A 24,299-nucleotide genomic window follows, 5' to 3' on the forward strand; every position below is an offset into this window, starting at 1 on the left:
TTTGAGAAGCCAGTTGTTCATGATAGGCTTGCAGAAAGACAGGCAGGCAGGCAGGCAGGCAGTGAATGCTACTGTACTATTTTTCTCCTTCACTGCTGCGCCAATAACTTTGGTTGTTGCAATGGGTTTCTCATTTAGTCGGTGCCAAGCTGCACAGACTCTGATAAGGCTTCCTGAGCACACACTGATCCACTCTGCTGAATGTATGGTGAGTCAAACTGGCAGACACCTCGCCCGTACTCAGGGAATCTAGAGGCGTCATTTTAAATCTGTGGGAGTTATGTATTAGCTGTGAAATGTGGGAGTCTCTTTAAACTATAAATCATCACTTTTTACCAGTTTGACGTGGGATTATTGCTAACATTATCAATAGCAAGTCCCCAAGAACAGTCCCGGATGGGTTATTAATTCAGAAAGCAAGAATGTTGTTTAATCCATCGCTCTGAAAGTGATATGTCATTCGTGTTGGGCTGTGACAGCTCACAGCTGATCCTGTCAGCTGACTCCTCCAATCCCCAATCACATCCCAACAGTCAGTGAGGTCTTGGTAACCTGACAGCTCACACTCTTGCTCAGCTGATCATTCATGCTGCTGTTGACCCCGGCTCCTGCAAATTTCCTTCTCCTCCTGCTGTTTTGTGTCATTAAATGCTGCGCAAGCTATTTCTGGATAATGACTGGTATTGTGCCATGGTTTCATATTTATGGTAATACATGTTTGTTTACTAGTTGTTGTTTTTTTATTACACTTGCCGCAGAATGTTTCACAGGCTGCTTGGGTTCATCTGGCGAGCATCCTCGAGAGCAGAATTATTTTTATCGAAGGCATCAGATATACGTTGTGACCAATTCTACTGCTTTCTTTGACGTATATACTGATGAACCAAACTTTTGTGACCACAATTGCCTAATATGCTGTTGGTCATTTACCAACAGTGACAGAGACATCAAGTCTATAAGACCTCTGAGTGGTTATCTGGCAGCAACACGTTAGCACCAGGTCTTTTATGTCTTGTGAATTCAACAGCTTCAAGACAAACCCAGGAGACTTGGCTTGGACTCAGTCATCTGACCATTATGATTCAGCCCTGCTTCTCAAAGTATCTCATGTCTTTACAACTATCAACTTCTCGTGCCTCAAACACTTTGACTATAAGAACCAGGTGTCGATTTAACCTGTAATCTATACCAGACCTTGACACGCACCATTGTTATCACATAATCAATGGGATTTTGTTTGCTTTATCTATGTCTTTGGGCTCATTGAGATGTATCTCTAACTAAATTTCTGGATGCAACTAAGGATTAATTTAATGTTAATATGTATTAATAGGCTTGAAGGTGTTTTTTATTTTTGGAATATTATTGCAGTTTTTATGCAGTAGCTATTGGATGTGTTCAGATTCAGTAATCAGCTGTTTTATTGGCAGAGTCTGCCTTTCCCGTGCTGTGTTCATACATTAATACTTGCACACTTACAATTGATTCAGAGGAAACTGTGTATGTATATCACTGTTGATGTAAATTAACATTTCCTACTGCTGCTTCTTCACAATAGAAGCACTCAACCAGTGAACCATTGCATTAACTTATGTTCAAAGTTTTTGATTACCCGTCTATTCTTTATTGTCACAAAAGTCCAAAGTCATGCTCCAACTGTTTGCTTCGCCCAACCAATCATATAAAATTCAAAGTAATTTCATTGAAATACTCTGAGGCAGCAAATTTGTACACTTGGGAAGCTTGAACAGCCATTGACCTTTAGCCATTTGATGTTGTATATAAGTATGTCTATTGAACATCTGTCAAACAAGACACTGTAAAATGTGAATTTAAAGAAAAAGCCAAAAACATATTGAAATTACAGTGTGATGAATATTAAATTGGAGAAAGTTAAAGGTTTAAGTGTTTTAAGTCACAACAGCCACAGAAGGAAGGCTGGATAGACTACGAAGCTCGCAGTAAGCCAATTTAAACAGCTGCCAACAGCGATTATGCAATATAAGGATCTCCTGTGACTCGTGTCACCCTTCCAAGATTGACTCTGCTCTCGCAGACCTTGCTGCCCTCGGGAGCAAAGAGTGTCCATCATATCCATAATTATCTGGAAGGGAGGTCCATCACTGTTGCATATTAGGAGCACACAGACCGCATGGCAGTAAATAATCCCATCATTTCAGCCAGAGGAGGTCAGGTAGACATAAATTTAACACCGAGCAGTTTTACACCCTGGAGGGCATTGTAGGGAGGTTTCATCATCCCTACGATTGATGCCTTGGATTCCCCCTCCCTCCCTCCCTCCGACATCGAGTTTGAGCCAAAAATTCATCCAATAAGTACGGGAGAAATTTTGATCTGCTTTGATTCATCTTAACTGCACTGGATGTACCTCTGCTTGGGACCGTTTGAATTTCTCCACTGGAATCCTAAACAAATTGTTCTGTCGAGCAACATCTGACAGCAGACCAGCAACAAATCATTTCTGACGCCTTCCCAGCACCAGCTCTGCTATTAATAAAAATGCCTTTTTGCCAGGTTAGACCGGGTTAATTCCCAATGAGGAAAAATGGTTCACACCATAGTGAAATGTTTATTGTTTTCACTCATTGTGCACACTTTTTAGTTTCAAGGATTCAAAAATAATATTCAGATAGTTTATTAAAATAGAAAAAAAATAAAGAAAGGAAAGGGGATGGCATTAAACTGTTCATCACTCAAATCTGATATACTTTTGTATTCCCTCTTTGTATTTTACAGCGAGGGCTTCTCGCACTGTGGAACACTTTGAAAATACTTCTGTATTGAAAGTGAGGAGAAAAAATGGGAAAGATGTGCAAATGAGCAGCTGGTTATTCCACAGTGTAATTGATAAAACACAACATATTTCAAACACAGACTGTCACACTTCAAATTGAAATTTAAAAAAGTTTTTCTTTTTTACAGAGAGTTTTGGGGGGATTTCTTCAGAACTGTCCTCAATTCTGCCATGTTTGTTGTTGTTTACAAAATTGATGATGTTTTTTTTTCTTTCTACCTTTGAGAGCTATAAGCTCTTTAAATATCCACGACTTTTTTCTTCTCTCACGCAGTCTTTTGCCTTTAGCATGACAGACACTCTTCTCTCTCTCTCTCTCTCTCTCTCTCTCTCTCTCTCTCTCTCTCTCTCTCTCTCTCTCTCTCTCCTCTGTTTGTTTTCTCCTGCCTGACATTTATAAAGTGAGAGCTTGGAGGATGCTCTGAGCGGTGGAGAGTATAGCTACGTCTCCGGGACATTGGGCGTCCGTGGTGCGAGCAGCTTCGGATCACTCACTTAAGCAGCTAACATTTGAAACGGGCAATAAAGAGAGTCCCAAGTCCCTCCAGAACAATAAAACAGTGTTAGAGTCAGGGGTGGATGCACTGTAATACAGACAGATATTTCTCTGCCACAGCTGCAGCTGCTGTGCTCAGCAGAATGAGAAAGACTGAATTGAAGGACATTCACTTCAGCAAAGAAAGAGATCACGACTCACTGAAACATCCCGGCGTTACATTCACGTTCTCTGCCCAGACATGGATAAAAGGTGTATCTGGAGAGGTAGGTAGGTCATCAGGTCATTATAATAATTTATGACCTCAATCAACCGCTGTCAGTCTGGCAACATTGGCGCAAAGTCAAATATAAAATGTGAATTTGTTAATATGTGCAGCAGTAGAATTTCCTTTGAAATATCTTTTCATATTATTTTCTTGGTATAGACACATGTGGGGGCAGAAGAAGACTGAGCAAAGAGAGGATTGCTCTCTCAATATATGACAAGATGTAAATCAGCGTGGGGGTGTTAATTTATTTCTGTCCTTCCTGCACAGGGACAGGGATGACAGTTAGGTGATGATCCCTCATGTCTGAGCCATCTCACGCCTCATTCGCCTCGCAGGAATAACATTGAACAGGGATTTAGCCAAGACCTTGACTTGACTGCCTGCTTGTAGAGAAGAGTGCACATTGTCTCTGTTCAGCAGGTGTATGAGTTTTTGGGTTGGAATAAGTAGGGGGGGGGGGGGGTTGCCGGTGTTGAGGTGTGTGTGCTTCCTTGACTTTGTCTTTGCATGTGTATTCGTGTGTGACTGTGAGTACATGTCACACATTAGGCAGTCCTCCCACAAATAAACAGGACATAACTGAGATTTATTGGAATGATTACTTCCTTTTTATAGCTTGATGTTTTTAGAATTGACCTCCACCGCCAGGCAAAACACTTTGATAAATGTACTTGATTACCAGAACTGAGTACTACGAATTAGAGGCACCTCGTAAACTCATGTTCCAGTCTTATACTTTTTATATTTGCCATCACTCGTCCCTGTATGCAATTAAATCAAAGCAGAGATGGCCCAAAAACTATTGTTCCAACAGCTTTAAAATGTACTTTTGACCTTTTATGAAACACTAGAAAACTAGAGTAAATGTGTGTTATTCCGCAGGTCCAAATAGTCCCCAATAATTATTTACCCTGTTTGAGGGATATTTGCTGAAGACTGCTAACTATTTTAGGAAATATTTGATCCTGTTATTAAAGTAGATATTAAATGGAAGTAGAAATTCTAATGCATTTTACAATTTTATCTTTATGGTAAAGATCAAAATTTTCATAACTAAATGATTAACTAGGTCATGTGTCACCACCTTCAAAAATAATCCACAAGTTTGTAATGCTCCACCGCTCAAGTAAAGGTTGATTCTAAACTAAAAAAATAAAAAAAAACCACTGATATCAAGGTTAAAGAACAATTAAAAGTACAATATTGGTTTTTTTGCTTGAACTGGTTCCTCATCTGAAGGTTTCAAGCAGTTTGAGTGAACCACTAATCTCTTTGCTTTGAGACAACGGTCTAATTTTTTTTTTCTTCTGAGACTTCATAGTCAATAAAAAGTGTTTAAAAAAATGTAATAGTTTGTCACACTATCGTACCTGGTAAAAGTGCATAAAGTACTGCCAGAGACTGGCAGTAAAGCACCTACAAAGTTTACCAACCACCAGCAATCGTTAGATTAGACACTGCAGTACAAACAAGAAAATATGTAAAGACTATGACAAACATTAAACAAATTCTGAGTTAAAATCCTTTAAAACAATAAACGGAAATAAAATTAAGCTCAAACTTTGCCAGGCAAAGCTAGCACATCATACAGTAGGTCTACCACAACTATGCACTGTCATTTAAGAGAAAAGCACTAAGCAGACAGTCCATCTACATATCAACAATCAATGGCTAGCTTTGTCACCAGACAAACTAAGTTCTAGGTTAGACTTGCCGTTTTCTTTTTCTTCAAGAAAGCCCCTCCCACTGTCCCAAGTTTAGGTCAAAAACTTAAAGGTGAATGGAGTACACAAATTCTCAGAGGTTGTTAAAGACTTAATCATGGGTGACCCTGAGCTTTTCTTGGGACGAAGAGACATTTTGCACACCAGGAAACCCTTTTTTTGTTTGTTTAATGCATGTATACATATGCATAAGAATGAAAATATGTGCATCTTTAATATGCACTTTAACCTTTAGTCCAACAGGAGGACACTGTCTTTCTGCTGTAGCTCTGTTAAAACCTTGCTGACTTTGCTGCAGGGACATTTGTGCCAACAAATGTAGATATGCATTGACAGCACTTCCCCCCTGCTATGGTTCTGAAATCAAAAGGAGATGCTACTAAATTTCTAGAGTCTATTAAGCCCACCATGTCCTCTAATTTAGCAAGTGTTAGCTTTCATGGTTGTTTAGATGTAGGAGGACATTAGGCAATGAGATCCATTCCCATGTACTCTCCGGGGGGGAAGGGGGGGGTCTCCTATTCTGCAATGATCAGTGAGGGATGTCACCTAATGATTGATTCATATGAGAGTTTTTTTCATGTTTTGTTCTCTCGTCACCAAGCTTCTGACACGTTCTTCCATCTGCATCTCTCATGCTGCCACCAAGCCAGGCTCAGGTGGCACTAAAGCAAAGGATGAATACAAGAAAAGGAAAAGGGTGTCTTCTCCCTCTCCATTTCTAGTGCTTATTTGCTTGCCTGCTCTCTATTATTATGAAGTCCCTCACAGCGTGCGACAGACGTGTTTTGCATAATTATTGATTACAAGTGTGAAGAATAAATGCTGAGTGCTACCCATGATTAATTTGTGGTCTCTCATTTCCTCCGCGCCTTCTCATCAGACTGAGCCTCGCTGAGAAACATGAGCTAGACACCCAGCTTGGTTTGAAACATGAGCTCTAATCTCACAGCAAAGCAGGACAAGAAGCTTGAGAGGGTCTTAAATGAGGATGTTTACCTATTGTTTTCATGTGGATTCAAAGATTACTTGTAACTAATTGGACCCTCTGCACCAAAACGCTGTCAGACAAATTATGCAAACAAAAAAACGAGCATTTTTTTAAATGAGTAAACACTCAAGGACACAAGCATGCATGTAGAAATGCACACATGATCTATCGCTCTCATCCTCTGTTCTGCTCCTCCTTCTATGAAACACGCAAACACATTCAATCCAATTTACTGCTACAATCCAAAGGCTCTGGCTTGTATAATTGGGGTTAATGAAATGTCTTTTCTTCCATATCTGTGTGTTTACCCTTGTAGGCAATGCATGCACCATGTCAGAGTACAACCGGCTGAAGAGCATGCTGCTGGATATGCAACCAAAAGTGCTGAAGGCTGGAGAGCAGAATCAGCAGAGAGACATGGAGGAGAAGAGAGCGCTGGTGGACACCATGTTTAAATACCTGGATGTGAACCAGGATGGTCGGCTGATCAGTGACGAACTGGAGAAGGTTAGTGTTTGAACTGATTGAGAAAGAAGCCAGAACAGGAGGAATGGGCTTGAAATAAACCTCCCGGTGAAGGGTTATCTAAAAGAGGTGCAAGAAATAAAAAAAAATTCAAAAAAAATTCAAACCACATCTAAGAGTAAAAACATTCTTTAACTAATTTAGTGAAAAATCATCGCAGCTTTTTGTTGCCAAAACGTTATCGAAAACAGAAATGGAAACCTGTCCCTGCTCACACTGGACGAGTCGACCATCTTTTTTTGTTAGTCTCTCCATTAGATTTATTACTGCATGTTGAAGGCGTATGAGTGCGCACCAAACTTCGGTACTTTTACGGCGCTGACCGGATTGCTCCCGTACTATCTGATATCAAAAAAATGCCTTGTCGTTCGGTATCAAATTGTGATGTCTAGGCTTCATCCACACCAACGTGTTTTAGTTTTAAAACGTATCAAGTTTGTTATGTTGTTCACAAAGGAGTAAATCTCTTCAGCGTGACTGAGTCACAGCATTTACCATTCATAGCCTATAATTCAGGCGGCCCGCCCACGTAGATAAAAGCTACGTAGTAAAGCAGATCTTGCATAACATTAACATATTTCACTCTTTTAAAACCAAATTTTGAACACATCAATTTAAATTGCGCTGAAGTAACTGGAAGCTTTACTGTGCGCAGCCGGCTAGCTAGCACGTACTGACGGCATGTAGCCTCTAGGGATGATAGGTAAGTTGTAGCATCTAGCTTTAGCTTCCATGTGAGACGTTCAGGGGACATCTGTCAATTGTAGCTACAAAATATAACATGGGTTACGCTCTCCCCCTCTAAACTGCATGGAAACTAAAGATTTGCAAAATAATGTTTGATGTAATTTTCTTTTTCTTCAAATTGATCATTTAAGACTGGTAGAAAAAAAATATTTCTCAAGAACTGGTATTTCATACAAGATATTGTTACTGAAGTCAAAAGTTGTTGAGCATACCCAACCCTACTGAAGATCATGTGATCAAACTATACGGTGGAGTGAGTGACATGTGGTTGGAACATTTATACATCTTGTTAAACACTAAAAAAATGTTTACTGAGGTTATCTTCCCACCGGGGTCTGGAGAGAAACAGTGGGGGAACTGCAGAAAGAATTGGCACGGACATTTGCATAGTGATGAAATTAAATTATCGTGAGCATCATCTGGTATCAGGAAATGGGCATCAGAGATGGGTGTTAATTAGACTCCTCCCAGCCAATGCTATGATCTCAGTGATTGCCATACTGCCAGACTGCAGCGAACCATGTCAGAGTCAGTGTTGACTGCAGACTGCAACAGGAAGATATGAAGAGTCTTAATATTGAACATTTTGTATATGTGACAGATCTTTATTATTAAGGGGAAACTGAAAGAGTGCTGGTGTATAATGCCAAAGAAAAATAAACTCATTACAAGTTGGACATTTATAAATGCAGCTAAATATAATCTAAAAAATGCCACAGTAATTAATCCTGTGTAATCTCGCTGTGGTTGTAAATTACAACAAGATTTGTCATCTTTTAAAATTAAAAAGACAGATTTTTGCCTTTTGTGGCAGAGCTGTATTAAAGATCCACCACAGAATTAATAACGATGACATGTCACCAGGAAATCTTGAGATAAGACATTCTTATCCTGTAGGAATTCATAAATTCAGTTTCACAGAGATAATGCTTTTAAGGATCAAAGATGAATTCCAGCCATCTATCCAGACTGTCTCCACTTTGGGCTCTTGTCTATTGTCACAGATGGTCTTGGAGGGTGAAGTCTTGTACTTAGGGTTTGAAATATTTTATTCAAATGCCCAAGGACGGATCAATCTGTGACAGTGAACACATGGCTGGAAGTCAGCTGCAGGCAGCAACATGAAAAAAAGTTTGTCACATCCTTTAATGTGCCATGTCACATGTGCAGCTCCATACAGAATCAGTTAAAGAGGATGAGGAAAGTGGGGGGCTATATTTTTACACTTGAAGAGCAGAAGGGATTTAACATATAACTTGTAATAATCGTCTTAGCATTTTGACCTACAAACATAGTTTACATTTAAAAAAAAACAACAAATATTCAAATTGTACTTCTCAAAATTGTAAAATCGTAATTAAAAAATTAAATCAGCATTGTAGTACAACATTGCATGTGTCTTTGTAGCTCAGATTATTCTTAATTTTTGCAAAGCCTTAACTATAGGGTCTAGTTTGATCTATCTGCATCTTGGCTTAACATTTGCTGAGTGAAACCAAATACCGACCTGCTGTGAGCTATGAGGCTCTTCGTTGAATCATCTGCTGGCTCGGAATTGTTTTCTTTGAGACTTTAGCTTTGCTCAGGAAACAGAAACAATAATATGTGATTGAAAATGTAGTTTAACTGCAGGTGTCTTTCGGCTAAATGCTGAGTCAATGGATGTATGAAGAAATCTGAAACTAAAATAAAGTATGTCTGGCTGACTACCGAACATAAATAGAAACAGATTTAATACGTCAAGCTCTGTGTCAACAGATGCCACTCGGGTAATAATGAAACAAGTTCATGTGCAGCTGCAGCCAGTGTCATTAGCAGTACAGGTCCAAGAGCAGTGGAATAACCAAGAACAAGTGTGGGTGTGCACAACTGTTAAAACTGTGGTAAATGTGGTTGAAAAGTAAAACGTCAACAAAATAGGTACTGTATTTGAGAGTCTTGTTAGGAACTTTCTTTAGCTTACAAAAGTCATTTTCGTGTTTTGAAACCACAGTTACATAAAAGACATCTTAAAAACACACTAAAAAGACATTTTAATCCAGATGAATAGCATTTTGTGTTGCATGTTTTCATGCAGACTCTCAGTCTCTACCTTTTCTGTTAATTTTCTATATATAGAAGGACCAAGTTTATTTTTCTAGAAAAAGACCCACCCCAAAAATATCTGCACAAGAGAAAAAAAATGATATTAGGTGTTCTGTTTAAATGCACTATAGAACCCCATAAATTAATTTTAACAAAAAAAAATACATTGATTGCATTGAAAATTTTAAGAGAAATAACTCAATTTTTTGAGTTAAATAAACATTATTCATTAAGTAGGTTATATAAGTAGTAATATAATAAAAGTAGCAAGAGTAGAGATAGTATTAAAATGGAGAGCAATCAGGAAAGCATTAACATGACATATTATATATTTAACCCATCCTTTTTACAGAATGAAAGTGCTCTCAGAAGGTTTCTGTGATTAAGTTGTACACGAGACATTTTCCATCTTATTCTAATTATTGCAGGAATGAAACACATTCTAAACACTACTTATAATGCTAACTAAATTCAGGCTGGCAATTTATGTCGAACCACTATTGCTCATGCTGGAAACCTAAACTGATCACTACTTGTACTGCAGTACAGCAAAATTCAAGGCTTTAATGGACAGGCTTTTTTATAAAAGAGAGCATTACACAATATGCAATAACTTAAACAAGTCAAAGACTGAATATAGGAATGTACTGTTTTAATTAAATGGAGGATTCTGTGATTCCTCTTTGAGTGCCAGAGCTACCTTATTAAAAAATACTGAAATGTTACATTTGTGTAGTATCTCCCCTTTAAAAATGTCAGATTTCCATTTATACTGTGCATAATGTGGTTCTATCTCACTGTAGATAGCTCAAAATCAAATAAAGATGAAGCAAGAGACAAACGATAAGTCAACGTCGTGATAAGGTGTCACCATTTTGTAGCTGTGAATGATAATTGTCTTTATCATCTGGCATTTACACATGTTCTTTTATTTTACCCGCTGCTATATGATTTCACGCATTCTGTGTGTGTTAGATCTCAATGAAGGAGCACCTGGAGGACAGCCTGTTGGAGTGCACCATGCAAGACCTGCTACGCTATGACGACTACAACAACGACGGCCATCTCAGCCTGCACGAGTTCTACACGGCTTTCCGTAAGTTCTTTTTTCTCTCCTTTGAACCATTTATCTTTTCATCTTTGTCAACCTCTTTCTCCTCATTGTTTTCTCCTTATTTGTAAAACCATTAAACTTATACTTATCAGTACAATGTGTCTGCTTTTAACAGAGAAAGCCATGTGCTGTTCCAATAAATGTTTTCAGAATGGTACACCTTGTCTACTTATCTACATCTCTGCCAAAACTCAATACCCAGTTTGAATTTGTGGACCTCTTGGTGAATTAGTTTAAATATGTTACCAAAAACTTCAATACATATGTCCCCGATACTTTAAAAGCACAGCTTTTCGATCTCTGCTATTTAGAACCTGGTGACCTCCCATCCATTCAGCCTGTCCACAGCGGCCAGCGGGTAAAAGTGCTGCTGCCACAGATAAATTCATTATTGCACACGAGCCCATGTGCCCAGACCCAGTGTTGATTATAGCATCTGGAACAGCGATAATAGCCAGTGAGGTTTAGGCTCACTGGCAGCTGAGAGCATAGGCAGGTTCGACCTTATTAAGAACAATAATCACGACTCCATCGCTAATGTTACTGTAGCATCAGCGTCAAAATTGCCAGACGCCATGGAAACCTACACTGCAACTCTTGCTTTTAGCCTCACTTTTTGAATTTGCTTTGTGTCTTTTTTTCGTCCATATGCTGAAATACTCTCGGTCTGAATGCAAAAACAGCGATAAAGTTGATGAATCCAGCAGTTAGCTATCACAGGTGGCCATTTCCAGGGCTTTACCTTCAGCCTGTGCAGGTCCATTAAGTCTCACCATCAATTTAGCCTCCTAATGATTGGTTTTAGTGGGAGCCGTCCCACTATTATTCAGTTGCCCTCCTTTCACCTTCCAAATGGGCAGTGAGCAGCCACTGCATGGTGTTTTATCTACCTACAGGTATGCCTGCAGGGTTTTAGGTCGGTTTCGTCAATGCATTTTATGTTTGACAAGCAGCTGAAGAAGTGGGTTGGGACCAATAACACAAGCTATTGATCAGATGATCGTCAAGGTTAACTGTTGGGCTGCAGAAAGGCAACACCAAGGGGGAGTAATTACGTTTGAGTGGCACATCTGGTGTTCTAGATAATGTTGATGGTGTTGATTTGTGTAAATTTTGCATGTTTGTGTGTGTGTGTGTGTGTGTGTGTGTGTGTGTGTGTGTGTGTGTGTGTGTGTGTGTGTTTTTCCTGGGTTGCAGTCAGTGCTCTCTCCAGTGAGTGGTCTGGGAAACAGAGCGGCCAGGAATCACAGGTGTGTTTAGCAGGGTGGAAATTTACAATATGGACACAAGCTTGGAAAGTAAAATCGGAATAATCGACGTAAATGATGTGAGGCGGTATTTTTCCCTGGCTGATATTCTTCTGTCAAGCCACATGCTCGATCTCTGGCAAACATTTGAAAAGCAAGTTTTAGTCATATTTTGGGAATCCTATAGCTCAAAGCGCAGGGGTAGAAAGCACATTCAACAATCTGTCTTTCAGATTGCATGGTTCTCCTCCGTTGTTGTTGATCTTTCTGCACTGTAGCTCTAATGTAACAATCAAAACCCTTTGGCCATCTCCCAATACTCCCGCTTCACTGTTGTTCCCACAGTCGCTACACTTGTGCTGTTAAGAAATGCTGAGTGTATTTTTTTATTATTATCTTGCCCCCTGTGTTGTCTTTGCCTTATTTAAAGTTTGAACTTTGACAAGCACACTGCTTTACAAGCTCTGTTTTGTTGCCACCGCAATCTATTTTTTATTTTTACCACAAATTGAATAGAGGACAATATGCTTGGAGAATACTCCTGAGATGATTACATTCTTATTGATTTTTCTTTCTTATTCTACCTTTTACAAGCCCAGCAGGTTGTTTTTGTGGAGTTTTTTTTAATATATATATAGCTATATATATTTCTCGATTGCCTCCTTGGCACCTCTGTTAAGTGGTTTGTACTTAAACACATTTTTTTTTCTCCAAGTGTATGGATTTGCAATTAAAAATCAAAGAATAATGCTAACTGAATTTTACTGATGTATTCTCAAAGATTACTAGCAATTACTGAGAGACGGCAATCACATTTTCATTTGTGTCTCAGGCATTTGAATTGTGCTCTAATCCAATCAGTACAACCATGGGAGGATTTCTGATCCCTAAGTAATCAGTTTTATAAGAAACCAGCAATATATAGTTACACGTTTTACAAGAGATGTAGCAAATATGTCTGTAGATCTAAAGAAGAGTACTTTAAAAATATATCATCCTCTTGGATTATTAAAACCAGTTTTGGACCAAAGACTCAGAATTAGGTGACTTGAAGCGTGCAACTACTCGCAATCCGCCAGTTTTCAACCAACTGAAACCTCCCAGTTTACACCAAAGCAACTGGACAAACGGTGTAACTTCTTCACAGCAGTGACTGTCTGTACTTCCGTTTTAACTGGCAGTTGTTTTTTTTTGCTTTTTTGTAGCTGGATATAGTTAAAATAGTGAGAGAACTTGGAGCCACCCATAGGTGCTGAACAGAATACCCAGGGGACTTCTGCAAATTTATGTTTTGAACATGAGACAAGAGATCTCCCCTCTTTTGTCAATTTCTCAATCTTTCTCTGGAAATACTCCTTTGTTTAGAAAAGTTGGTATACATATGTCAAAACTCTGGTATTTAGATCAGTTGACTTTATGTAACTGCCGTGACCAGCTGACTTTGCAATGACCCAGTTGGCTGATGAAAGACGTGACGTTTCTTACACTGTAAAACTGTCCACTGATGACTTGAAAAGCTGAGTCTGAGGCGACACGGTCAGCTGGTTTGAGTCTAGCTGGGACGGTTCCAGTTCCTGCAACTTTGCCCTCAAAAACAGTTTTGTCTTTTCGTGAATCTTTGGTCTAAAGTGGGCTTCAAAGGTAGCAGAGTGTTTAGACAAACTGAAGTGACTTATTAGTTAATAAGTTAATAAGATATACAAATGTTCTGTCAGCCAACTGCTCAATCAAGTGTTTCAGCAGTAAACTTTATTTCTATACTTTTTTTAGTGGTTCCCACCAATAAAAAAAAAAAAAAGGTTTTGCTTAGTAAAGCCTGAAAAAGAACAACCTCTTATTCTGTGCCACAGTATAATCAACGGTCTCTTTACCATAGAGGATATTGCAGGGCAGAGATAACAGCATAATGGTTTTAAATCAGCTCTGCAGTTTCCTAATGGTGTACGATTTTCCAGGGTTCTGTTTCCGAACATATATTACAGGGGCAACGTTGTGTAGGAGTGCTTGTACATGTGCCCTTTGTATTGGAATTAGAACCACTGTAATTACACAATAATAAATGGGCAGGAATTTGCCTCACAGGCGTCGGCACTGATCCCGGAGCCGAAATGATTCACATTAACTGTTCAGTAGAAGACAACCGTTGCATTAGCATTGAAGCTGATAAGTGAGCAGGCTTATTGAGAGATATCTGCAGCCTGCAGATGTAATATACATGGTCACACAAGGTCAGGGCTCCTTTGTTGATACATATATAGTCTATAAAGATGCCCTGCGGTGATACATGGACTGCATGTGCATTGTTAGTGGTAGGTAACCTCCACGAAATTTGGAGTCTGAGATATCTAGGCTTTTTAGGTTTAGCCATTTAAAGGAAATGATTCCAAGATGAATTACAAAGTAGACAAAATACACCAAAGCATGTCCTGTCCATGGCTTACACATTATGTTGCACCAACTCAAAAGCCTATTTATATATTTCTCATATGATACAAGTACCGTTTCATCGGGACTGTCAGCCTGTATCCTGTCCAGAGGCTCTCCAGATAAATAGTGAAGAGGTGCTAGTTTTGTGTCACAGGTGGTTTAAAGCTGAAAACTGTAGGGGAACTCTATCACACCCACATCGTGATTGACACACGGCTGCAGCATTGTCTGCAATTTCTTGCTATGAAATTATGGGTTTTGTTTTTGGGCAAAAACGTAAAAAGTTGATTTTAAAAGCAGAAACTTGAGGGCAGTTGGAAACCTCACAGATCCTGCAGAGACCGGCATGCAAGCAGCAGAACAAAGATCAACAATGATGGCCACATATGCGCCTGTATGTCCCTATATGTCAGCCCTCTGCCTTGTTTATTTCACTAAATCTGCATGATTGTCTCTGGGTCAGCAAACCTACAAATTAGGAGAGCACCAGAGGAAGAATAAGGAAGAAAACATCAGAAGAAGGAGGACATGTGAGAAGAAAGCAGCAGGGCAGCAGCAGAAAGACAGCAGGAAGTTTTAAAGGAGAAGATGAGACAAGTGAAGGAGGGAAGGGGAAGAATGTTTTCATGATTTCTTCTTAATCTTTGTTATGTCTTTTCTTGCCATCATTACGTGCTGACATTGCCGTCTCGAAACTTTGTGGTTGTAACTTTCATATTGTACGTGGAAGTTATTGATCTTTCAACAGCGATCAAACTTCGTTTTCACTGATTTAAGCTTTACTTTTTGTTTTTCTGGGCTTAAACCTCGTCAGTATTGTGCTATCTACCAGGTTCATGTCAGGGTTTCTGATTTCCTGATGAATTTAATTTGTTGTTTTGGACTTTACTTTATGAGAATTGAACTGTACAGTTGAATGCTGCGTCACTGTATGTTAACAGACCCATTAGTTGAGCCAGTGGTCCCATTTTTTACTATTTGCAGAAGCACACAGCTGGCGAGCTTCTAATTAGGACCAGGCTGGTTTCCTCTGCTTCCTATTATTCCACCATCTTTCTCCCACGTGCAGTTCCTCCCTTCTAAGCATTTCCTCCACTCCGGGTCTATTTGTTTTCCACGACTCCAGTTAAGAGCGGAATGGGCAGTGGCAGGGCCACTCTGCAGCTCTGACTAATTAATCAAGAGAGTGAAGTAGAGACAGAGAGCGAATAATAGAATGGGAGGAGGTTGGTGGTATGAAATGGATGAAGAGGAGAGTTGTGGAAGAGGGGAGAAGAGCCTCTCCTCTTCCTCTCTAGAGGGGAGAGGCCAGCAGGAGGATATAGAGGAAGGACGATGAGAGAGTTGTGATTGGTCCGATGGTGAAAGAGCAGCCAGGGGTGGAAAAAGGTTAACAGGTTCAGAGGTTGAAAAGAGGATGGTGTGTGCGTTTGTATGTTTCTGACTTTATGCACCAGCTGTGTACGCGAGTGCCGGTTTATGGTGCTTATTAACAAAACTCTACGACCTGCATAGAGGCTATATGGGAATTTATTTATATTTATCTACAAAATATGGAATTAGGGAGGTTACTCCAAAAAACTTTGTCACAAAGTTTGATGCATGTTTCTGTTCAAGTTTCAGGTGACTAAAACATCACCGACACACTTAGACCACTGCACACAAAAGCATCTGTAACTCGGGTGCTGATTTTGATCAACCAACTAAATTTGTACTTCCTCATTAGGATTTTACTTTCCTCCTGCCCCGTGCACGTCACAGTGCTGCGCCTCATTCGTGCACAACCGCAGCAGTCTCGTAACTTATTGGTCCACCCTCTCAATGTCCTATTTCAAACAGTCTGCTGCACATATAGCCTGTACATTTTGAATTTGAGCAGGTTAAAAAGTGACAGCCCTATAAGGAATCCGCTGAAAATCACACAATGCAAGTGAACGCAAAGTGAAACTACACAGAAGTCCTTTCTTGAACAACTTTAGTCATTGCTGAATCAGACGACCACTTAATTTGTCTTTAAGTCATTGAAGTTTGCGATTGAATGTATTTGTTTTCAAGTTCATTAGTAAATTGGAGGAGGAGTGAAGCACAAATATTGCCTTAAAATTGGTCAGACAAACACTTAAAGGTGTAAACTGAGAATCGCAACCTCTTTGCATTCATGGAATTAAGTCCACATGATTGTTTTTCACACGTGGCACGGTATCAAATGATTTGAATTATCATGTAGAACTGTATATACTTATCCCTGAGGAGGAAGTTAATTTCCACATTATGTGCATCGTCCATGCCTATGGAACGTACACAGCTGGTTCTCCATGTTATACATGTACAAAGAAGCTCTAAGTGAGTCCCGATGCCTGTGTTGCAAGATTATATCTTTGTGCTACTGCCCGGCAGCTCCTGTCAAGGTTTAATCTTCGATGTTACGTAAATTTGCCCTTAATCTGCACAAATGATCTTGCTGAGATCAGATATCACTTTTACAAGGGGAGTCTGTTGTTCTCTGACAGCCAAGTGGGTGAAAGACCTCCAGCTATGCTGTCAACAGCAAAGTGACTTTGAAGTGGAGGTCTTGGAGTTTCCTTCTGCACCCACACCAAACACACTCCCTTCACCTTCTCCTTGTCTCGGCTTTGTATTGTTTTCTATCCATGTTATCTTTACCATGTCAGTCTTTCGCCACTTCTCCTCTCCTATTTACATTTTACACTCTCATGCTTTCAATGCATCTCTTGCACGTGGTCTGTTTATCAATCCTATCAAAATTCTTTTCGAATTCCTTTCCTCTCCTTTCCTTTCCTTTCCTGTTTTTCCTCTCCTTTCCTTACCTTTCCATTCCTTTCCTCTCCTCTCCTTCCCATTGTTTTCCTGCATTTCAACTCCTCTCCTCTCCTTTTCTTTTCTTTCCTCCTTTCCTTTCCCTTCCTTTCCTTTCCTTACCTCCCACTCTCCCCTAGCTACTGTCTGATGCCTCATTACCGCTCAATGGACCTTTACAGCTAATTGCCGGTGTGTATAAGGGGCTTTCTCGCGCCTTCCAAGTGTCATCTCTATTCCTGGGTAATTACCCAGTGTCAGGTAGCTGCAGTAACAGGTAAGGGACTGTTGTGGCTTTGCTCGCACTTCTTACATGCTGCGCTAAGACACAAATTACGTTTTTAGAAAGAGTCCTGGATCTGCTAAGGTACGTTGCAGTGTTATTGCGATGTAGCGTGTTTCAGGTGATCTCTGGTGGGTTTGCTTGTGGAATAAGACTTTTGTAACTAAACTGTGTAATAAAAGCATCTTCAGGCTTTTCCCGACCATTGTAACATTTCGGTGCAGCACCCATGTGTTTCGTTTTTTTTGGGGTTGTTTTTACAGAAGCTGAGCCTCCTCAGTTCAAGAGAAGCTTTGTTTTGCTAATGTTTGGTGATTATTATTTCTTTATGGCAGACTGTTTTTTAAAAAAAATAAATATTGTAATGCAAATGGTCCAAAATTACAAGAAAATGCATGCTTTTTATTCATACAACTGCCCACCGCTTCCACCTGAGCCCTCCAGAAACCGGGAAAACCCTGATCTATTATCTTTAACTTTTTTCCTGTAAGATAATTTGATGGCACATACCAGAAAGCAGGGAGGGATCATTGCAAACTTTAGCATTTTAGTTAAGACAGATTGGCATTATTGTATACATTATTGTCTTTACATGTTTTCTTTACCCATGACAAAACATAAAATACATTATTTAAAGGAAGTCTAATCAAAGATATTTTAGTATTAAAGATCAAATATGTGCAGCTTTAAAGTAGTTTACTTAAAGTGCATCATGCTGTGCTGTGTAAGACTTAATTTACCTGTTGAAATCAGAAAATGTAACAGTTTCCATTGACTAGCGATAGCTCATTAATCACAGATTACACATCAATCAGCCACAGAGAGTGGACACAATTATTTTCATTTATATGCCAACATATCAGATTATTATTTTAAATTTGACTAAAGTGTTCTTACGTAAGTGTAATGTGTATATATAAAGTGTATTTTTAGCCACTTCCTCTGAAGATATTTTGCCAAAATACAACCATGTGGCAGGAAGCCTATTATTTTTTGGGTGTTGTATCTAATTACCTCACACATACCGACACTCGTGTCCTTATGTAGGCACATATATGAATATAATGTTTTGGGAAATCCTAAAAACCCTACAATGCACACAAAAACTCGCATAGCACCTTACAGCTAGTGGTCATCCAGCAGTATTCTGAATACAATAGAGATGCCCAGCGAGTTGTCATGGCAACTGTGGCTGTCTGTTTAATCTCTGAATCCTTTATTTAGTGCAACACTTAGCCGGTGCAGCTAATTCCCGGGAGGAGAGGGAAAGAGAGAGAAACATACAGCCGAAGAGGAAACGAGAGCCGGGAAACATAAAGCCAGACGTACAGTGAAGTCAGCAATTTGAACCCCGCGCACGATCAACAATTAAGCATTAAAGATGTGTGTGGCTGTGAGATACAGGACTATATTATCCCTGAGCGCAAACACTGCAGACAGGTGGACATCTCAAAAGCATATACCAGGCGGGAACTGTGAGGAGAGACGAGCGGAGGGAAAGGCAACAGCGAGACAGACGACGGCACTCTGACGGTGTCTGCTGAGGCCCCTTAATACAAAACCCAGCAGTGAATTGCTGTGTGCATCTAAACAAAAAAAAAACCTGAGTGCCTCCCTCAAAGGATAACTGGAAGCAGCGGGCCATCAGTTTATTTTATGGTTTTACAAATACACCTAATGTGCACAGCATCTGAGGCACTGTGAGGCACTCTTCAGCGAAACTCTCAGCTGAGACATTCATGCTTTGTAAACATCTGCCAGACTTGACATACATACTGTTTGCGCGCTGCTTTGATAGAAACACTGATTGTTGTGCCTCTGGGTGAAATCACACAAAACACAGAGGGATGCTTGACTTTGTTGGAGTGACGCTGGTGTTGTCAGAGTGTTGTTAGCTAGAAAATTACATTTCATCCTTTCACCTTCCTGTGATGGACTCCTTGTCATAATTTAAATTCCCCGATGCTCCAATCAAACAGAAAATTAATGCAGCACAGTCCTGCAAAACCCCACGTTACAGGGACTCCTTGAAGCCAATGGGTGTAAGACGTAATCACAACCTTCTGTTGGCAATATTGTCATTTGCTGCCACCTCTTTACTCTTTGCTATCAAAATACAAGCAAAAGTCCCCAAAACTACTTTAAGAAAGTCGTATTGCTTTACCGTTCGCTTGTTTTTCAAGAGTTAAAGACAAAGACGAACACCAATATCATGTCTCGATGTGTAGTATGGAGATGCAGCCAGGAGACGATTAGGCTAGCTTACCATAAAGACTGGAGGCAGGTGGAAACGGATGGCTTGGCTTTCTGTGAATAAAAAAAATAAAAAAAAAGGCATCTAGCTCAATAATGAAGATCTTGTTTAATCTGTGCACAAACATTTCATAGATGATACCCATAGTATTATAGATAATTATAATGATCAGGCTGAAGAGAATAAAAAAACGAATATAATTATCAATGTTGAAGAAATGTACTGCCTGTAGGAGCTACACGGGGATACAAATGCCGAGTTCATGCCCTCGCATTTAAATTTACACCAGCTGATGCGCTCGGTTACTGGAAATGTTGTATGTCAACAGGAGGTGATTTAAAATCTTGCTCAGTAACACTTTAACCAGACAAACTGCTGCTGATAGACACCAGTCAAACCTGTGAAGGGAAAGTGTCTCAAATCGTACTATCACCCTGCAATACAAACACATGCACCAGTTTGTTAAGATCACATCTATTTTTTTCTGTGAATGCATGACCACAAATGTATAAAGTCAGAATGAGTATATTCAAACTTTTTGTTGAGGAGTTGCACAGTCAAACACACATTTTAACTCAAACTTATACAATACACTTTAGGTTTTGGTGTCAACCAAAGAAAACCAAATACAACGTTGGACGTGTTACATTTTAAGAAACAGAGACAGTTTTAGCTTTATAGCTGCTCAATTTACAAAACTGTGTTGCTTTTACTGCCTGATTGCATTCCCCATAGACATAAAAACAACAGTGGGGATGTATCAAATTCAGAAATGTTCTCCTAGGGATACGAAGACTAAATTTAGGAAATGGAGCGGATTAATAAATGAATTAGATGAGGCAAGTTGAAAGAAAATCAGAACATCCCAAATCTAAATTACAACAGAGAGCGCTTCACAGACGGATGATGTATTAAACTGTAATATTTGCAGACAGATGTTCCTTTTTAAAAAAGTATATAAATTAAATAAGAAGTGCAGTTGAGGTTACCGTTGTACTGCTTGTTTAAAAAAAAAAGTTATCAGCCATCGGCAGATTCAAGTATATATTGAGCTGGAGAAGTTTAATCTAAATCAACCACCGAAATTAGTATAATCTCAGCAGGATGTGTTTGTTGAGGAAGAACAAAGAAAGGAGCTAGATTAATGTCTATTTTGGGTATGTTAAACATGGTGCACTGAATTACAACCTGCACCTCTACTTGTAATTTTTTCATCCCTGTGATTTTAGTGGTGTAATCTGAGTGCAGATAAAGTTGTAATGGGTGAAAAATGCACTTGTTAAAGTCTCATAGTACATCTGGGATATCATATAATGATCATTAAGACATGACTTCTTATTGGCGACATACTCCCTGTTCTACCAGACATCTAATATCTCTTGTAATTATACATGCTGAATAATCCCATCCGACACTGCTCCTGCCCCAGCTTCTCAATTCCCTTCATCTATCTATCCTTCTTTCATTTCCACCACTTTAATTTCATCGTTATGTCTCTAATTAGCCATAGCGATGTAAATCCATGCTTCGCAAGGCCTCGAGGGGCGTTGGTTTGACCTATTCCCCTTTCCGACATTTCTTATTCTGCCGCCTCCTCCACCCCATCCATCTCTCTGCGATTTTCTTATTCCTATTTTTCCCCCTTTTCTCTTTCGTTTGCAACCAATGGGTCCCGAGGGCGGCGAGCATGTTCCAGCGCACCATAATTCACAGGCAGCGGCCCCCAGGCTGTTAGTGGCACAGCATGTGGTCTGCTTTTATCTCCCTCCTCTAACTCCCTCTCTGGCAAGGAAATAATTTATTATCATGCCTCCATTGATTTGCTCTTTCTCTTGCCTCTTCAATGGAACAATCCCCCCCTTCTTCTCCTGCTCTTTTTCTTATTTTTAACACCCTTCCGCAATTTCAAACAAGTGCGCGTCCATATAGGTGTGTGTCTGCCTCGCTGTTGGTGTGTGTTGGTATGGGAGTGGCGCTCTTCCTCTTTTCTTTTTTTGTTTCCTCCTCTCATCCCCTCAACAAAATCCCCTCCAGCATCCACCTTCATCAGCTTTGAAAATGTTCTCTTAGAACAAAGGAGATAAACAGCAGAATAAAAAGAGAAAAGGATATGGTCGCAGATTTATAGAATACAAGACAACCCAGCAAGGTTAGAGTACAACCACATAATCCGTCACGGCTCGATAAACTCAGTTTTTGGGTACACAGCCGTTACAGTGTTTCTGTGTGAGAAAGTAAGACATATTTTTCCCTGGATGCACTCAGAGGGAGAGTTGTTTTCTGTGGGCAAACATCTGTTCTGTGTAAATCATCAGCAAGTTGGTGCAGATGGTGTGTTTATAGTGATAAGGTTACGTTTTAATAAAATCATTGTTTTCTCCTCTGTATTTTACATCGGCGCCGGCCTCGGTTCGACTCTGACGTAAAATACCGACATACAAGGCAACAAACACTCTGATCTTCTAAAGGGATGAAGGAGAGTGGAAAGTGAGGAAAGAATGACAAGTGACTACATGTGATGGCTTCCAGCTGGAATACTTATTCGAAAACAGCCGAATCTCAACACAGACGCACATCCAAAACCCAAACAAACACTTCAGGGGCTATTCCTTTCAGTTCCTCCATATTGAAAAGAATGGAACTGTGTTTTGATAAGCAAGGGGACTTACAGCTGTGGAGGAGAAGATGCTAATCAGTCGAGTGATTCTAACTGTCTACATGTGTTTAGCTGGGAGGAAGGAGAGAATAGGAATCGGGAGGAGGCCAAAAGTGCCAAGAAAGCAGAGGTACAGAAAGACGGAGAGGATTAAAAAGGGCAGGTGATGCATAATTATATGTTTGCACATGTTTGTCGAGGTCTAGAGGAGCACAGAGGTGGGGTGAGAGAGCACCGGGGTAAGGAGTAACACACTTTTGTAAGTCATACTCTTTCTTGACTCCCTGTATCGGAAGTGTCAAGTTGTAGTCCACTTGAGTTTCGTGACTAACAGTTTGGCAGCAAAAAGATGTTTGCAGTTATGGATTTGTGTAATTTCGCCAAATTTGCACTCCAAACAGCAGAAAGGCCTCCTTAGTCATGTTTATCTTGATGACAGAGGGACCAGATTTTTTTAAAGAAAAAATAGTTCTCGGTGTTCATGCTTTAAAATGTAACAGAGATCATGAGTCATCTCACATTTTATCAGTTGAATGAGTGTTTTTTTTCAAGTTTTATTACACAATACAAAAGGCTGTAAGCTTTTAAATATAAAAATGTAACCGATGAAATTGGTAAAACGCAGAACAGCATGATACAACATTCTCTTCTGAAGTCTTGTGTGACTGAAAGCGCCGGCAGCAGCCAGGCGGGACAGACGCTCCTCAGAGCTCCAAGATTTTATAACTCAAGTATGACGGGGACAGAGTTTTGATTGGCCCGGCTGTGTTAAAATCTGATGTTTTTATGTCACGGATGATTAATAAATTAATTAAAATATGAGCCTCATAGGAAAAGCCACTTTTGTAAACTCGGCCAGAGTGGCTGCTCTGCAGGTGTGCTGGCCTGCACAATAACTGGAGGCAATAAATAATATATTCCTCATAATTAAACATCAGTAAGAATAAAACATATAATATGAACAGTCAAGACAAATCACAAGCACATTAAGTCGATGCATTGGCCTGAAGCCTCTACAAACTAGCCATATTTATAAAATAGGCATGTCACAAGAACCTTTTTAATCATAAAAGTTAGTCCGTTTTTGTTTTTTTAAAAGTAGAGTTTTAACAAATGAGTTTTAAAAAAATGTACACCTCATGCAAAAAAAAAAATCTTCAATAGGACCACAGTGTTATGACAGCGATGGCAGTAACAACAACAGTAGCTTTGGTTTTGCATTACGTAGTATGACATAACCAGAAAAATGATACCAAACACAACCAAACTGCAAAAAGGAAAGTTTTACAATGAGCATGTCTCTCTGAAATTTAATAACAAAATCACCTTTGTAACTGAGACACATCAGTAGCAGAGTGCTGTTCATTTCAACCCGTGCAGTGAAGCTGAATGTGATGAATGTGAAAAATCACAGTAAACCTGACAGATGCGTTTACTGTTTTACAGGGAAGTTTCGATTAGTTTTCTTACAGTTTTCATACGGTGAGGTTGAGCCTTTCCTCAGCTGTTACAAAGAATTACAACACTCCTGGATAGCACTCACACAAGCAGCCAATATCATTTAGTGGCTCTCAAAGAATTTCTAAAGCCAGAGTTTTTGTTCAGTAGACCTTGAAAGTGCACCTTTGACAGCTCAGAAAGCTGAAATAGTCAAACATTTTTGAAGTGAGAGCGTGTATGGGGGAGAGAGCAGGTGATGATAGGAGAGCGGGTAATCCCAAATCTCCAAAGTCTTTACTCTCAGGAGTGCGGTCTGATTCTTTGGCTCAGCTCAACGTTGCCTGAGCACAGCTGAGTGTTAGTACACAGTATCTCCTGTGGCAACAAGCTCCTTTTCAGCCCAGCCT

The 24,299-nt window shown here is 39.7% G+C and overlaps 1 protein-coding gene across 1 annotated transcript in view; it reads left to right on the top strand.

Annotated features, from left to right (window-relative positions):
• The window catches only part of fstl4 (follistatin-like 4), a 196,128-nt gene that overhangs the window by 120,181 nt on the left and 51,648 nt on the right, over window positions 1-24,299 (top strand). Inside the window, exons 5-6 of the mRNA XM_069174883.1 lie at window positions 6,614-6,804; window positions 10,630-10,750. Coding sequence (XP_069030984.1) covers window positions 6,614-6,804; window positions 10,630-10,750 — 312 coding nt within the window. The remainder of the gene's footprint in view (window positions 1-6,613; window positions 6,805-10,629; window positions 10,751-24,299) is intronic.

Source organism: Embiotoca jacksoni, unplaced genomic scaffold, assembly GCF_022577435.1.
Source record: "Embiotoca jacksoni isolate LCO1_2020_lvr unplaced genomic scaffold, fEmbJac1.0.p SCAF_62, whole genome shotgun sequence".
Classification (NCBI taxonomy): Eukaryota; Metazoa; Chordata; class Actinopteri; family Embiotocidae; genus Embiotoca; species Embiotoca jacksoni.